This window comes from Mytilus trossulus, chromosome 2 (assembly GCF_036588685.1).
Source record: "Mytilus trossulus isolate FHL-02 chromosome 2, PNRI_Mtr1.1.1.hap1, whole genome shotgun sequence".
In the NCBI taxonomy this organism is placed as follows: domain Eukaryota; kingdom Metazoa; phylum Mollusca; class Bivalvia; order Mytilida; family Mytilidae; genus Mytilus; species Mytilus trossulus.
In genome coordinates this window covers 7,465,972-7,483,063 of record NC_086374.1, presented here as the reverse complement: position 1 = coordinate 7,483,063, position 17,092 = coordinate 7,465,972, and the positions used below count along the sequence as shown (strand labels likewise).

At 32.6% G+C, this 17,092-nt stretch overlaps 1 protein-coding gene across 1 annotated transcript; it reads right to left on the bottom strand.

Annotated features, from left to right (window-relative positions):
• Positions 1–536: 536 nt before the first annotated feature.
• On the bottom strand, positions 537–16,435 carry LOC134706406 (G2/M phase-specific E3 ubiquitin-protein ligase-like). The gene is made up of 7 exons (XM_063565322.1): positions 15,050–16,435; positions 13,744–13,921; positions 12,101–12,218; positions 11,228–11,448; positions 4,830–5,027; positions 3,999–4,176; positions 537–2,836 (listed from the first exon to the last, which is right to left on the bottom strand). The coding sequence occupies exons 1-7, from the start codon at positions 15,178–15,180 to the stop codon at positions 2,526–2,528; spliced, it is 1,335 nt and encodes a 444-aa protein (XP_063421392.1). The 5' UTR covers positions 15,181–16,435; the 3' UTR covers positions 537–2,525.
• Positions 16,436–17,092: the final 657 nt, after the last annotated feature.

Genomic DNA, 17,092 nt, shown 5'->3' with positions numbered 1-17,092 from the left:
ACAATACTTGAACATAAAGTTGTAAAAATAATATTTGACAAAACAAATATAAGATTAAACAAGACTAGAATACTTGACCATAAAGTTGTAAAAATAATATTTGACAAAACAAATATAAGATTAAACAAGACTAGAATACTTGACCATAAAGTTGTAAAAATAATATTTGACAAAACAAATATAAGATTAAACAAGACTAGAATACTTGACCATAAAGTTGTAAAAATAATATTTGACAAAACAAATATAAGATTAAACAAGACTAGAATACTTGAACATAAAGTTGTAAAAATAATATTTGACAAAACAAATATAAGATTAAACAAGACTAGAATACTTGAACATAAAGTTGTAAAAATAATATTTGACAAAACAAATATATATATATTATATATAAACAAATACTTCATAAAAAAAAGTCTTTATGTTTTTAAAGTCAACATGAAGACTTAATATCAAACAAGATCTGGAATTTGTCATTCGTCACTAAAATAGTATAGCACTAAAACTATATAAGGTAATTGACCTTAACAAATAGGAATTGCACAGGAAAGGCATATGTAGGGCTATATGTAGCGGCAGCTTAATAAAAACACAGCAAGTCTTGATGTAAATGATAGAACACATGTAGTTTTAAATACATGTAGGACGTTGTAAATAGTTTGGACATCAGTCCTTTTAGCCCCCTTTATAGGTCAATCAAATTTGTTTGGAAAATCACAGGCAGTCTATTTCATTATGAATCTATAAAAGAAGAAAAACTTGAGCTAACATCTGACAATCTTCCTGTGAAGTTTCAGGGGTCTGGGATGAAAACTGTAGGAGAATTGATTACACAATTTATGTACCTACTTTTCCCCGCCCATCGATAAACAGGTTTTGAACTTTGTCCAACCTGACCAAAAATATCATCAAAATCAGTATCAAAATAAATGATCCACATTGAAATAAGAACACACCCTTATTGGCCCCTTTGGCCCTCTTCTTTTGAAACAAGTGGGGTTACAATCTCAGTTTCAAATGTCATGCTTCATTTAGTGGCAAGGACCATTATGTTAAAAATTTCAGGAACATTTGTCTAGTACGACGAACACACCTATACAATAATAAAACCACACATTTTGTTGCTGTCTTATAAAAATAATATATCACCACGCACAGTAAAGGCAATAGAAAAACATGTAAGGTGCACAACGATAAGAAATATATGTACACACGTAAAACAAATTGAGTATTTATATTGAAAAAAATGCTTGTAAACTTAATTCTACTAACATCAAACATGACTAGAATGAACTACTTAAACCTCTATGCCAAGCCATTCTCGTCAAAACTATGTTGAAACTATGTTTAAGCCATTATTCAAAGAATTTAGTCACTGAGATTTAAAAAAAAATAAAAATGTGGATTTTGTGACATGTGGAGAACATGGCATTGTCCTTCCTGGGACAAATGTACTTATAGAGTATGTAATCAATGACAAGGAGAAAATCATTATGAAGCCAAAAAGTTTCTATGATAAGGCAAGGTCTGTTTTGAAGAGATACTGGAATGTAAAGCTGTCAACAGTGGATATGCCAGAGTGGTTGCAAGAGATGGAATACAACATTGATACTGACCAAGATGGCGGTGAATACAAATTTCTAGAATACGTAGCTAAAAGATGGTTTGGGAATCACAAATTTATATCGCAAATGGAAAATGAAAACTTCATCCTTATTATATTCATTAGTAGTGTGCATATAAATCTTAGTGTGTAATTTTCAATTCTCAGTGTGTGTTTTTCAGTTTATTTAATCTCAGTGTATAATTTTCAATTTTCAATTCTCATTGTGTAAATTTTTGGAAAAATGGCGTAAACATAGTTTTGACAAGAATGGCTTCCCATAAACATCAATGCTTATGATGTAAATAAGTGATGCATCAAAAACAAAATATAAAATATTGCAAAAAACAACAAAACAACCGTCATATCAAATTTGGCCATTACTACTCATATAAATGATTTGTATGATAAATATCTACTTTTAAATAAAAATGATATACAAAGAACTTCAATGTGGTCAGGGCATTACTTGCATCCAAAATTGACCAAAAAAAGTACAAATTCTTTTCATCATCAGATAAAATTATAAGAAGCAACTTTGGCTATATTGCAATTGTTTTGCCACTAAGTCATCTAAGTTCATTAAATGAAAAAAATAAATCTCTACAAGTGTATCATTAATTTTTGAAAGTTTTTCTTCAAAAATGTGAGTGAACAGATTAACTTTTTTAGTCAACAGTTCCCATTCATTTCTGTAATTGATAATTTTAAAATTCTACAACATTTGGATTGATTCATATCTGACTTGTGGCTAATGATGAAAAAATGAATAGGATTATTTTCATTTTATTTTATTTTAAGTTAAAGCTAATGTGTGGCCAAGAAATAGCATTATGCTAATATTTGTTTTGTTTATATTAGCTTAACATTTAATGTACAGTAATCTACAATGGTCTGAGCAACAATCACTGTTTATACATTAACATTTACTGAAAGTACCTCCATTCATCAACCCAACCAAAAAGTTACTTGCAAATACATACAGATTGGTATTTGCAGCATTTACAAACAACTGCAACTCATTTGAACAAGTCACTGCACATGGAAAGTATTGTGTATTGTCATGGTGAAATGTCACCGCAGGTTTTGGATGGAACCCAGTTGTGGGTATTCTGCTTGATCCTGTTGCAAAAACAAGGATATGTTTTGGCTCTAATTCTCTGATGAACTCATTCATTGTCGTTGTAAGAATAACATCTCCTTCTTTAAGGACTGTCTCCAGTTCATTGTCTAAATAAAAAAAAAAATCTGTCACATGTAAGTCTAATTTTTGTCAATCACAGTTAAGAAGGTATGTATAAATCTTCCAATAATTGGGGGATTAAATTTGCAAAATTTTTAACACTTCTTGATTTCAATATATTTATCAATGGCAATGGCATCTGTCAACCTCAAAAGAAACACTAAATTAACCTCAATACATGATTAGGAATGTATATATAAATTTTCAATAGTATTGAATCAAATTTTGGAAAATTTCACTTTTATGTTTTGTATTTATGGCAACAGCATCAAATCTTGAAGGTCTTCACAAGTTTAGAACCATCAAATTTTGAAAAGATTGGATCAGTAGTTCTGGAGACCCCAAATGCAACAGCAGCCATAAATTTCCATGTAAATTTTGATGTCATTAAATGTATTCATTTATTAATACTGTTTTTCCCTTACTTAATATATAATACACGTATAAACTGCCTTGTATACCAACATATACTGGATAAATTGATATCACAAATATACTCTAAATTAATAATAATATTTGAGAAGAATTTTCTATTTAAGGGCATACAATACAGTTTTGATCCTGTATTTACAGTTTGATGAAAATTTGCATATAGGCTATTTTTTGCCTGATTAAATCAAATCTGTAATAAAAAATATACCTTTATGTGCTACTTTTTGAGTTAAATGAGGTAGAAATTTTGTATATTTGCGGAAAATTTGGATTTGTGGCCTTATTTCCCTTTCGAAAGAAAAACATCACTTTTTTGTTTTAAAAGATAACACAATTTGTTTTTTGGTAAATAATAAGTAATTTCTGTATTTTATAAGTATCATAAAAAATTATGCATTTTTTATTCAGAAATAACTCATATTTATCAAATGGTCATGAATTGAGAAAAAAACGTAATTTTTTAATGTATATTTATCAAAAATTAAAAAATTGAACTATTTACTGTTTTATAAAATTTGGTCCACATAATCTCTCTGCAAAATGAAACAAAATGTCATTTTAATGCACTCATTTTCAAATTAAATCAGTTTGAATGATAAAAATCAGTCGAAAAATGCATCTTTACCAATATGTTGCGAAAATAACATTTTACGTTAACAACGTCATTACCTCCCCTGTAACTGTATTGTATGCCCTTAAAAGTCTAGAAAAACATACCTTGAATTGATTCAACAAAATGATGAAAATTGACTAGCACCAATTCTTCGTGCTCTTTCTTCCTTGGATCATGGGAGAACCTTGGCTTCAGTAATGCCAAAAGGTCAGACGAATTGATTCTGACCTTTTTGTACTCGAACAGATCTCTTAGATTCTCCTTGATGACTAGTTTTAGTACCTGTAAATAACTATATAGTAAAACTAATTTGTCTTCAATTAAAACAAGTGAGATAGCAGTCATAGGGACTGCAAATCTCACTCATTCCACATATCTAAAGATTGTAAAATATTTGAATTAAATGCATTTTTTTGTCAATTATATAGTTTTTTATATCATTTCTTTTACCCCCTAACTACTATATACACAAAACACATTATTAAACCCATAATATACCATATCCAAGCTTTGGCAGAAAACATGTCCTAAGAATTTGACCAATTTCAAATATTTAAATTTTGCCTTTTTTACCCCGATATTTACAAATTCTTTTTGGTTTTCCCTAATAATAATGTTAATACTTTATAAAACCTATGGCAAGCCGTTCTCGTCACAACTATGTTTAAACCCTTTTTTCGAAAAAAAATACACACTGAGATTTAAAAACCTAAAATAACACACTGAGAATTTGAAATTACACACTGAGATTTAAAAAAATAAAAAACACACACTGAGAATTCAAAATTACACATTGAGATTTTAAAAAGACACACTGAGATGAAATAAATTGAAAAATACACACTGAGATTAATATGCAAATTACTAATGAATATTCATGAGATGAATAATAGGTGAGAAAAAAAAAACTAATTTATCAATACATTTAACCTTACATCATATGTTTCCAGCCCCTTCTTCAAATCAGTGATCATTGAGCTGCATCTGAGTGTGGTCAGATAAGAGGCTGCAACTCCAATAAATTCCTCCTTATTATCCATTGTTACCCTCGACATTATTCCATCTATCTCTTCCCACCATCTATTTTTGTCAACTGCTTCTCTAACTTCATTGTCGCAAGTTGCATTTTCAACCTATACATAAAGTATTGAAGAGAGATAATATTTTAAAGGGATATACATAAACTATCATCTAATTGTACATGAAAGAGGTTACTACTGTAAATATTTGTCATTATGTTCAGTCTTTGTCCTATCAAGTAATCCTATCTTTTATGATATCTGATCTAGTCAACTGACTAATGTCTGCATACAAATAACTTATTTGAGCACACCAAATAAAACTTTCATTTATCATCAAGATACATGAAATGTAAACAACTATTTCAATTGCAAGTGTTTTTTGGGGTATTTTTTTTTCAACTTAATTTACCAAAAAATATCACCTAGATTCCTTTTGGGTTCCACTTAAAAAAACTAGATAAAAAAGATGCCCCCTGAGGCCCTGCTGCATGCATAAGAAAATAGGTTTGCAAGCATTAGATTCAGCAAACAGTGATGCAGAAGTACATCTTTAAATGGTTGTGTCTGTAAGGCATGTTTGATGCCCCCATCATAGTTGATTTATTCTATAAAGTAGAACATATACCGGTGATGTTGTTCCTTCTTAGCTTCACAACTCAAGTTTTTCAAAATTAAAAAGAGGTAACTTTAATATTCAAATGTCACATGATGAATTCTATTTTTCAAATGAACAATTATCAGTAATGCATATTTACACCTCTGTGGTTGTGTAATGACAAAGGCATATAGTGACAAAGTTCACCATCCTGACATTTGTGAAATTTTTTAAAAACAGAATCGAACAATATGCATGACGTTTGTAAATGTTCTAATACTCTACATAATACAAAAGTTCCAGCTTGAAAACTGTTGGAGTAAGCCGGACAAACCATGTTCTCTTTATGCAGTTAGTACAAAAAATTGACTACGTCCAAACTACCTGTCATTTTGACAATATTTCATGAAAATCATGTGGATCTGCACACCTCCATTATGTGAAATACCAGTGCAGAGGTATGGCAAGCCGTTCTCGTCAAAACTATGTTTAAACCATTTTTCGAAAAATTTACACACTGAGAATTAAAAACTTCAAACGCACATTGAGAATTGAAAATTACACACTGAGAATAAACTAGAGGCTCTCAAGAGCCTGTATCGCTCACCTGATTCTACTTGGGTTTTTGAAATCATATAAAAAAATATAAAATTTGGCTAAAAGTGACAACACAACCTCATTTATAAGAAAAGGAACATGTTTAATTTCATTCAAAAGTCCCCCACTGGCGGCCATCTTGGATGACGGATCGGCTACAAAGTAACAACACTTGGTCAGCACCTCATAAGGAACATTCATGCCATGTTTGGTTTTATTCCATTCAGTGGTTCTCTAAAAGAAGTCATTTGTATGCATTTCCCATAGGGTCCTATGTTAAACTAAGTTCCCTGCTGGCGGCCATCTTGGATGATGGATCAGCTACAAAGTAACAACACTTGGTCAGCACCTCATAAGGAACATTCATGCAATGTTTGGTTTTATTCCATTCAGTGGTTCTCTAAAAGAAGTCATTTGTATGCATTTCCTTATAGGGTCCTATGTTAAACTAAGTCCCCCGCTGGCGGCAATCTTGGATAATGGATCGGCTACAAAGTAACAACACTTGGTCAGCACCACATTAGGAACATTCATGCCATGTTTGATTTCATTCCATTCAGTGGTTCTCTAAAAGAAGTCATTTGTATGCATTTCCCATAGGGTCCTATGTTAAACTAAGTCCCACGCTGGCGGCCATCTTGGATGATGGATCAGCTACAAAGTAACAACACTTGGTCAGCACCACATAAGGAACATTCATGCCATGTTTGGTTTCATTCCATTCAGTGGTTCACTAGAAGAAGTGATTTGTATGCATTTCCAATAGGGTCCTATGTTAAACTAAGTCCCCCGCTGGCTGCCTTCTTGGATAATGGATCAGCTACAAAGTAACAACACTTGGTCAGCACTCCATAAGGAACATTCATGCTATGTTTGGTTTCATTCCATTTAGTGGTTCTCTAGAAGAAGTCATTTGTATGCATTTCCCATAGGGTCCTATGTTAAACTAAGTCCCCCGCTGGCGGCCATCTTGGATGATGGATCGGCTAAAAAGTAACAACACTTGGTCAGCATCCCATAAGGAACATTCATGCTATGTTTGGTTTTATTCCATTCAGTGGTTCTCTAAAAGAAGTCATTTGTATGCATTTCCCATAGGGTCCTATGTTAAACTAAGTCCCCGGCTGGCGGCTATCTTGGATGATGGATCAGCTACAAAGTAACAACACTTGGTCAGCACCTCATAAGGAACATTCATGCCATGTTTGGTTTCATTCCATTCAGTGGTTCTCTAAAAGAAGTCATTTGTATGCATTTCCCATAGGGTCCTATGTTAAACTAAGTCCCCCGCTGGCGGCCATCTTGGATGATGGATCGGCTACAAAGTAACAACACTTGGTCAGCACCCCATAAGGAACATTCATGCTATGTTTGGTTTTATTCCATTCAGTGGTTCTCTAAAAGAAGTCATTTGTATGCATTTCCCATAGGGTCCTGTGTTAAACTAAGTCCCCTGCTGGCGGCCATCTTTGATGATGGATCGGCTACAAAGTAACAACACTTGGTCAGCACCACATAAGGAACATTCATGCCATGTTTGGTTTCATTCCATTCAGTGGTTCACTAAAAGAAGTCATTTGTATGCATTTCCAATAGGGTGCTATGTTAAACTAAGTCCCCGCTGGTGGCCATCTTGGATAATGGATCGGCTACAAAGTAACAACACTTGGTCAGCACTCCATAAGGAATGAATATTCATGCTATGTTTGGTTTCATTCCATTTAGTGGTTCTCTAGAAGAAGTCATTTGTATGCATTTCCCATAGGGTCCTATGTTAAACTAAGTCCCCCGCTGGCGGCCATCTTGGATGATGGATCGGCTACAAAGTAACAACACTTGGTCAGCACCCCATTAGGATAATTCATGCTATGTTTGGTTTTATTCCATTCAGTGGTTCTCTAAAAGAAGTCATTTGTATGCATTTCCCATAGGGTCCTATGTTAAACTAAGTCCCCGGCTGGCGGCCATCTTGGATGATGGATCGGCAACAAAGTAACAACACTTGGTCAGCACCTCATAAGGAACATTCATGCCATGTTTGGTTTCATTCCATTCAATGGTTCTCTAAAAGAAGTCATTTGTATGCATTTCCCATAGTGTCCTATGTTAAACTAAGTCCCCCGCTGGCGGCCATCTTGGATGATGGATTGGCTACAAAGTAACAACACTTGGTCAGCACCTCATAAGGAACATTCATGCCATGTTTGGTTCCATTCCATTCAGTGGTTCTCTAGAAGAAGTTCAAAATGTAAATTGTTAACGACGACGACGACGGACGACGACGGACGACGACGACGACGGACGACGGACGCCAAGTGGTGAGAAAAGCTCACTTGGCCCTTCGGGCCAGGTGAGCTAAAAATTACACACTGAGATTTCATAAAGACGCACTGAGATTACAAAAATGAAAAACGCACACTGAGAATTGAAAATTACACACTGAGATTTCATAAAGACGCACTGAGATTACAAAAATGAAAAACACACACTGAGAATTGAAAATTACACACTGAGATTTCAAAAAGACACACTGAGAATAAATAAACTGAAAACACACACTAAGAATTTGAAATTACACACTGAGAATTTAAAATTACACACTGAGATTTGTGCGCACATATCTAATTAGCATACTTAATCTGAATCTATTACAAACTAAAACAACAAGGGGACAAAACTCGTTAGTCCTTCGATTTGGCCGTTCCAAATTATTAATAAAAAAAACTTTAGAAATACAAAAACAAGAAAAATACCTACTTACTCAGTTGTTACAAAATATAACCAAATGGTGAAAAACTTTATTAAAATTATAAGAAAACATTGGAACAATCTGCAAAAGAATGCAGTGAAATTTTTACTCAAGTGTCTAATATAGCATATAAACGTAACAAAAATATAAAAGATTAACTAGCGAAATCAGGGAAACAGTTGGAAGACTTTGAAAAGGGACACATGTTTAATTACTGGTAGTAATGATCTGAATTATAGGCAACAAACTTATGAATATGAGCGATGTTAAGTCTTGAAATTTATAACGAATGTTGGTTGAAGGAATCGCATTTCATTATAATGACAAGAGTTCTTGAGATCAAGATATAAATCTGTTTTCTTATTCATCTCATGAATATTCATTAGTAATTTGCATATTAATCTCAGTGCGTATTTTTGAAATCTCAGTATGTAATTAACAATTCTCAGTGTGTGTTTTTCAATTTATTTCATCCAGTGTGTCTTTTTAAAATCTCAGTGTGTGATTTTGAATTCTCAGTGTATGTTTTTTATTTTTTTAAATCTCAGTGTGTAATTTCGATTTCTCAGTGTGTTATTTTAGGTTTTTAATTCTCAGTGTGTATTTTTTTTCGAAAAAATGGTTTAAACATAGTTTTGACGAGAACGGCTTGCCATACAGAGGTTTAATTGAAGCATTCAATGGCAGATAATTTTGTTAAGTGCTTTTTATGGGTTCAAAGAGGTTGGAGTTTATATAATTCCTGTTCTGTTGGTGATATACAAAGTTGTCAGTGGAATTATAGTTTAAATGCTGTTTGCTATTTAGTTAATATATAGTTAAAGGGGTAACTCTGCAAATTCTGGAAAATACTCCTCAATGGTATGTTTCCAGTAAAAAAATACAGTACAAAACAAATATAAGAAAACAGGAAAATATTCTATGTAAAATACAAAACAACTGATACAATAAATGCATTTTTCAAAGTTTCCAGCACAATTTAGCAAGTTGATTTATTTTCCAAACAGTGTCCATTATGTTTTGTTGATTTTTTTTTATCGTCAATATAAAAATTTATTATACCGTTGTTTTTCTAATCGGTTGAGGCATATGATAGAAAGATTTCATATTGGATGTATTACATTTGGCGTCTGTAAACTGTTCACTTTTTGAACTTCTACTTCAGACTCACTTACAAGGATCAATATATTAAACTGTTGTTTTTACCATTGTTGAAGCATATGATAAAAAGATCATATCATGTCATTTTTCATATCAGATGTATTATAAGCCCTCGATCCTTCACCTCTTGGGCTGGTAATACATCTGATAAATACATCTGATATGAAAAATGCCATGTATAATCTGATAATATATTGAGCGATTCATCTTAATAATTATTGTGATATTTCAAGTTTCAAATGAAATTGAAATGAAGTGGTTTGTCGATTTCAGTTTCGATCAAATTATTTTGAAGGAAACATGATTTAAATAACAAAAGAATTTATATATACATCAACTTGGTTGTTGTTGCTTATTAGAGATGATGTTTGAAATAATACGGAAAAACTCTTTTAGTATGAAATAACAAATTTATGAAAAAAATAATATCTTTAAGATGTATATAATTATAAATTAATAAAAATGCAGGTATTTACATAGAATGTTAAATAAACTTTTTAAAGTGAGTTTTGTTATTTCCCTGTCAAATGGGTTATGTAATAAAACCAGGTACCCCTAAGCCAGCTGCCCTGGACTGCTTAGGGTTTATGTATTTTAAAATAAAATATGTTGCTTATGTAAAAAAAAAAAAGAAAAAAAGAAATGAAGTTTGAAACTAAATAAATTTGAAGTTCAATGAATTACTGTATCGTCCTAAATCTTGACCAATAGATGAAAAGTATATGGTAGTAGTTGTGATGACATAATTAGCTGATTTATTTAATTCTTAGTTTACTAACTGTAAATTGTGTTTGAATTTTGACTTTTATATTTTCTTTTGCCATTTCATTTATGTAAAATTGAGAATGGAAATGGGAAATGTATCAAAGAGACAACAACCGGACCATAGAAAAAACAACAGCAGAAGGTCACCAACAGGTCTTCCATGTAACGAGAAATTCCCGCACCCGGAGGCGTCCTTCAGCTAGCCCCTAAACAAATATATACTAGTTCAGTGATTATGAATGCCATACTAATTTCCAAATTGTACACAAGAAACTAAAATCAAAATAACATGTTTTCATTTGCATGCTGTAATTGTGTTCACTTTGTTTGACGTTTGTTCAGTTTATTTACTTTTAGTAAAATATTTATTTTTTTTACGTTTGTTTCTATGAATGTAGGCCAACTGAAAATTTGACTATCCTACATCTTTACAAATTATTGTACCTCGTTTAGCTGTTGGTGATAGTATTCTTCTACCACATCATCAACCTGACTTATGACTGTTGAAGTTCCCACAATTGCATCCACCATTGAGGGAACAAATAGTGCAGGTGCTTCCGAACCCTGTATAATCCCTGTGGCCATCATAATACCCAAAGCTATATATTCCCCTCTTGCCTGGGCACCATAATTAGGGCGCAAAGTATATCCTCTATTACGGCAACCTTATAATAAATATAGATTTCAGTTAATTATATTTACACAGATCGATGATATTTACCGTTTTTTTTTTGGTGCAATTAAACACGAGGCTCTAATCACTGATCTGGTTTACAGTGGTAGAAGTCTGTTAAATATTACTAAATATATCAATATGGTATACATATAGAATGGGGAAAAAATTGAAATAAAAAGAAAGTACAGCCTGTAACATTCACTATAAAAATTAAATATCAAATATTTTAACACCACAAATATGGATCGGAGGAAGGATTGATTGATTGATTGTTGGTTGCTTAATGGCCAGTGGCAAATATTTCATGCATGTTCAGGACGATCTGAGAAAGGAACATTTTAAGCCATGCTTTGTTCAATTTGTCTTGGCGGTTCTAAAGAAAATGATTAAAATTCAATTTTTGCTAAAGGCTGTTCCCAGGGAAGGCAATTTTATTTAATCTCAGTAATTTTAAAGTCTCAGTGTGTGTTTTTCATTTTTTTTTAATTTTAGTGTGTAATTTTAAAATCTCAGTGTGTTATTTTAGGTTTTTAAATCTCAAGTGTGGTTATTAATTCTCAGTGTGTAATTTTTTCGAAAAAAAGGGTTTAAACATAGTTTTGACGAGAACTGCTGGCCATAATATATATATAGGGTCAAACCTGTAACAAGACCACTGGACTCAATGACAGACTGCCAGAGAAGTCGGAAATATTCACGCCTGGGTCCCCCTGCATCAGCTGCATCCTCCACACTACCTTCATCTGATGTAAAACTGACCTAAAAATATAGATTTATATAATTGCAGATATTTCCTGTCCACTGCTTCAGAATAGATAAATTAGAAAGAAGTCCATTTTTAGAGTTCTCACCTACTTTCCACAATAAAAGAAGGTCAGAGAACTATATTCTATACTGAATCACCCACAGATCAAACATGCCAAAGTAAAACCTTACTATAAAATTCTTAAAGTTGTCAGGATAAAAATAAAGTATTACATAGGAACAGGATGGATTGACAGATTTCAAATTTTTATTGAAATTAACATCTATTCCTGACTTGCGGCGACCTGGATGCATCCGTAACTTAGATGTTTTTGTCAGAGTTTTCCCTTTTCAGTAGGTATAACATTCGAAGACATCATGACTTTTCTCCGCTGCCTAAGGATACAGTTTGAGTGATCTGAGTGAAAATGTGGAATCTCTGCGTTGTAAGAGGTATTCGTCAACAGAAAAATTAAGCAACTTCCAAATAATTTTTTATCAGAAATAAAACCTCGAATAATTTCATAGAGGTGCCAAATGTACAAATTATAACATGAAACTAAAAAGTTCAGCGTTTTCCAATTTCCTTCGGAATACTGTAATTTATGGTTTTGTTTGAAAGAAAAATTTCTGCTTGTCCCGAGGGTACATTGACTGCTACAAAAGACAACTCTTGGCAGGAAGAATGACCGCAAGTCAGGAATTAACTAACAAGTGTTGGCTCACTGGATTGGTCCTGTTTTCAAGATAATGACAAGGTGTTTGTATAATATTAAGATCTAGATTTCAGAAATTGAGTATTCCCAGTGGTTTCATAGAAGATTTATGAAAAAGTTAACTCATGGACAAAGGACAACAGAAAGTGATTGAAAAGCTCACCCTGGCTTTTAGGAAGGTAAAATAAAAACACATGTAGATAAAAGTGATCAACGTGTAGCTTTTGAGGTTTTTAAATCTCAGTGTGTCTTTTTGAAAATCTCTGTGTTTTTGGAAGTTTCTTAATCTCAGTGTGTGTTTTGTATTCTTAGTGTGTATTTTTTTGAGGTTTTGAAATCGTAGAGTTCTGTTGTTTTTTTGAAAGTTTTTTTAATATTGAGCAGTTCAGTGTGTTTGTTTAAGTTTTTAATCTGTTTGTTTTTTTTAATTAAATTCTCAATGTTTGTTTTTGTTTTTAAATCTCAGCGTGTGTTTTTGAAGTTTTTAAATCTCAGCGTGTGTTTTTGAAGTTTTTAAATCTCAGTGTCTTTTTGAATTCTCAGTGTGGCATAACTTTTTGGAAATTTTGGTCCTCCATGCTCATCAACTTTGTACTTGATTTGGCCTTTTAACTTTTTGATTCGAGTGTCACTGAGTGTAACTGATGAGTCTTCTGTAGATGAAACATGGTCTGGCATATAAAATTATAATCCTGGAACCTTTGATTATCATTTGTAGTTTTTGAAATCTCAGCTTCGAAATTTTTTGAAAAATGGTTTTAAGAGCTTGCTTTACTGAAACCTTTTATATTATTTCACCAATCACCAATCTATGAATTTTATACCTTTAAAAGGCTAGCTTTCTTGACAAATGCATCCCTCTTGAAATACATCAGAGAAGATTTGAAAACTGTATTTCTGGATACAATGAGCCTTCTATCCACCCCAGATATTTTGCTATCTGCCCATGCTGATACAATACCCCTGACCTCTTCTGGTGTTCTACCCTGTACTTGTTCATACCTGTAATTAGTATATAATGTTTAATTCTGCATCTTCAAAGATCAATGAACCCTGATGTTGAGGTCAGGGTCCATTCAAATGTCAATTACATTCTGCATCTCCATGCAAGGTTTTCTGTTACTTATTAGTTATTACATTATTTAAGAATACAGAAACTGATATAAAGTTTTCCACTTTTTGAAGTGTCAAGGCGACATTAATGTGATGATTCTGTAAGCAGCTTTAAATTGCATTCTCACACAATTATTTATTTATTTATCTATTCTTTGAGAATATAGATTTTTTTTTTTGGGGGGGGGGAGGGTTAAAATGTACTTAATTTATTACATCACCTGGTCTCATTATGTTAATGAACTACACACATGCCTTTTCATGTTACCATTAAATAGTTATTGGTCTACTTGGATCCTACTTTATACACAATTCATGGACGAATATTATTGGAAATTTTTTTTTTACAGCAAATTTTTTACCTTAGAATGAAAAGAAGCAGCACACTAAAAACAACAAGAATTGTAACATATTTTCAACAAAAATAATATTTTGCTTCCCTTAAATAAAATTTTTTGGGGGACTGACTTCCATGACTTTGGAGGGAGACTTTATTTTGTAATGCAATAATGTATATAAGATATCTTATAAACTGTAGGCGATATCTTAATATAATTACAGTTTAAGTAGATATCTTATAAACTAAACAAGATGTCTCAAGGACTTTTTAAGATATCCTATATAGTTTACAAGATATCTCCTAAAACTTTATAACACATCTCATTAAGATTATCAGATATCTAGTTTATGAGATATCTCTACAAACAACATATTTAAAAAGATATCTGATAAAGTTTATAAGATATATTATATACTTTATAAGATATCTCATAAACTTTCTTGATATCTTGAAAACTTAAGGAGATATCTTACAAACTATATAACAGAAAATAAAACACACTTTATTCCAGATACCCTAAGGATCGTTCAGTTCCAGTTTGACAACAGACGACAGACACCAAGTGATGGCAAAAGCTCATATTTCCCTGGAGGAAAGGTGAGCTAAAAATGCTGGACCAGTAAGTTCTCATCTCTTACCTTCAATTGTTCTATCAAAAAGTTTATTATGTTATTTACCTTCCATATGCTGACTCACGCTCTTCAGATTTTGAGGTTATAGTATATTCATCAACACTTTCTTGAATAGCTGTTTCAAGAGCCTCATCCTCATCTATTGCTCCTCTGAATAATAAAAATTCATCTGACATTTGAAATATACATGTATTACAATCATTCTTGACAAAAAAAAACAAATATTGAGAACATGAAGAATTTCCTCTTTTTCTCTATTTCTGTTACAGCCAACTAAGGATATATCTCTTCTGAAGATATTTCTATGACCTGAAATGTTGGTCATCAGGTACAAAAGCGTCAATTTTGACGATTTTACGTACTTTCTCTTGACCCAGAAGACCCAGGGATGCTGGTAAAGCCTCCATGTAGAGTGGACCCTAGTTAATAAATTGACCCCAACCGTTGTTAGGTGGGATTGAATCTGATCTTGGTTCAGCAGTCTACAGAAGGTCATTTGGACCAAAAATACGGAATTTCACCATTTTTTTTCTGATTTTTGACTTCAAATTGACACGAAACTGGAAGTGGTAATTTCCTATGCGTATTTCAATAATAATAACGATTGGAAGTTATATGGCCATGAGTTTGCACTATTTTTGCAAGTTTTATGCCTCTGAACTTCCTGTGTAAGACACAGATGTGAAGCCCTCCAGAAAACTAAGTTTCAGCAGCTTCAATTTTAGTCAGTATTTGTGCTCAAAATGCAACTTATACATGAGAAACATGAACATGGATAGCCTCAGGTTGACGGAACATGCACAACTTTTAAAATAAGTATCCTAAAGTGGTCTTCTAAAAGTATGGAACGACCTTGGTGCCAAATAAAGGTGGTCGGGGTACGCCCCTCATATGACGGTCACCGCATGGTAAGGGTTAAGGTTTATCAATATATACACCTATCATATAAAAATTTTGCAGATATATTTTTCTTCTGCAAGGAAAAACTTTCCTTAATGTATATATGTCATAGATAAATATGAAAACATAAGGCAACTACTGAAATGAAATTCCACTTCTCCCTACTTTATCCTAGTGGTAGACCACAATCCTAGATATTAAAGGCCCTGATTCTAAGTGTGTTTTTTTATGTCAGTATAATTTTTTCGACAAAAATTCATAGTCTCGCCTACTTTTGCTGTTAATCACAGGCTCAACAAATATGAGGGAAAAGAATCAATAAAATTATTCCTGTTGATACTATCTTTTGATCGTAAAAAGCTTCTGTCCAAGTTTGGTAATCAAAGTGCTGTAAGCACTGTAGACAGGCATACGTCGGGCATATAGGGCGTAGCTAGTAACCAAGAAGAAAGTCTGACTGCAAAAGTGGAAGGTCTCAGACCTCGGACCACCGCTAATTTGACCCCCTGCGTCCAAACTAAAAAAATACGAAAATTTCGTTTTCTAATTCAAAATTGCCCCCCCCCCCCCAACAGCGTGATCAATTGAACTAATATTAATAGACTTCTGACCTAGTTGACTACGTATTGACCACAAACAATATTCCTATGACTTTTGCAATTTGGGAAATCTTAACTACATGTCTTTAGAGATTTTCGGCGATTAAATATTTCATACATTTGTTCTTAGCCAAAAGCTCAAGGTAGAATAAATTACACAAGGATTCCTAATGTGCTCTACTTCCCATGTGCAACTTCAAAACTTTTGGGAAAATCGACGATCATTTAAGGTTTTTCTGGTCATAATTTTTGTAATCCAGAATGAAAAGTGTGAAAAAACTGTCCAATAAGTTATAAATAATATAGTAGCTAGCTAGATGATAACAATGGCACGTATTTCAGCATTTATTGGGTATAACACAAACCCAGGATGCTCCCATAAGGCATCTTAACTGCCTAAAAATCCAAGATAGTTTATGAATCTAATAAATGTTTTAAAAACTTCAACTGCAGACTGTATGTAATGTTAACTGGAAGAAAATTTAAGTCCATGTATAAGTAAAATACAGATACACAGGTACAAAATGTTAACAAGATTTCCTTCTAGATACTAGCTTTTGATCATAAAAAAGCTTATGTCCATGTTTGG

Excerpts from the sequence above, each read along its gene's own strand:
- LOC134706406 (XM_063565322.1), bottom strand. The coding sequence starts at position 15,180 with ATGTCAGATGAATTTTTATTATTCAGAGGAGCAATAGATGAGGATGAG. Across the intron at positions 11,449-12,100 it reads GTCCAGTGGTCTTGTTACAG|GTTGCCGTAATAGAGGATAT; the intron begins GTTTGACCCTAT and ends ATTTATTATAAG. Across the intron at positions 4,177-4,829 it reads AGGGGCTGGAAACATATGAT|GTACTAAAACTAGTCATCAA; the intron begins GTAAGGTTAAAT and ends AGTTATTTACAG.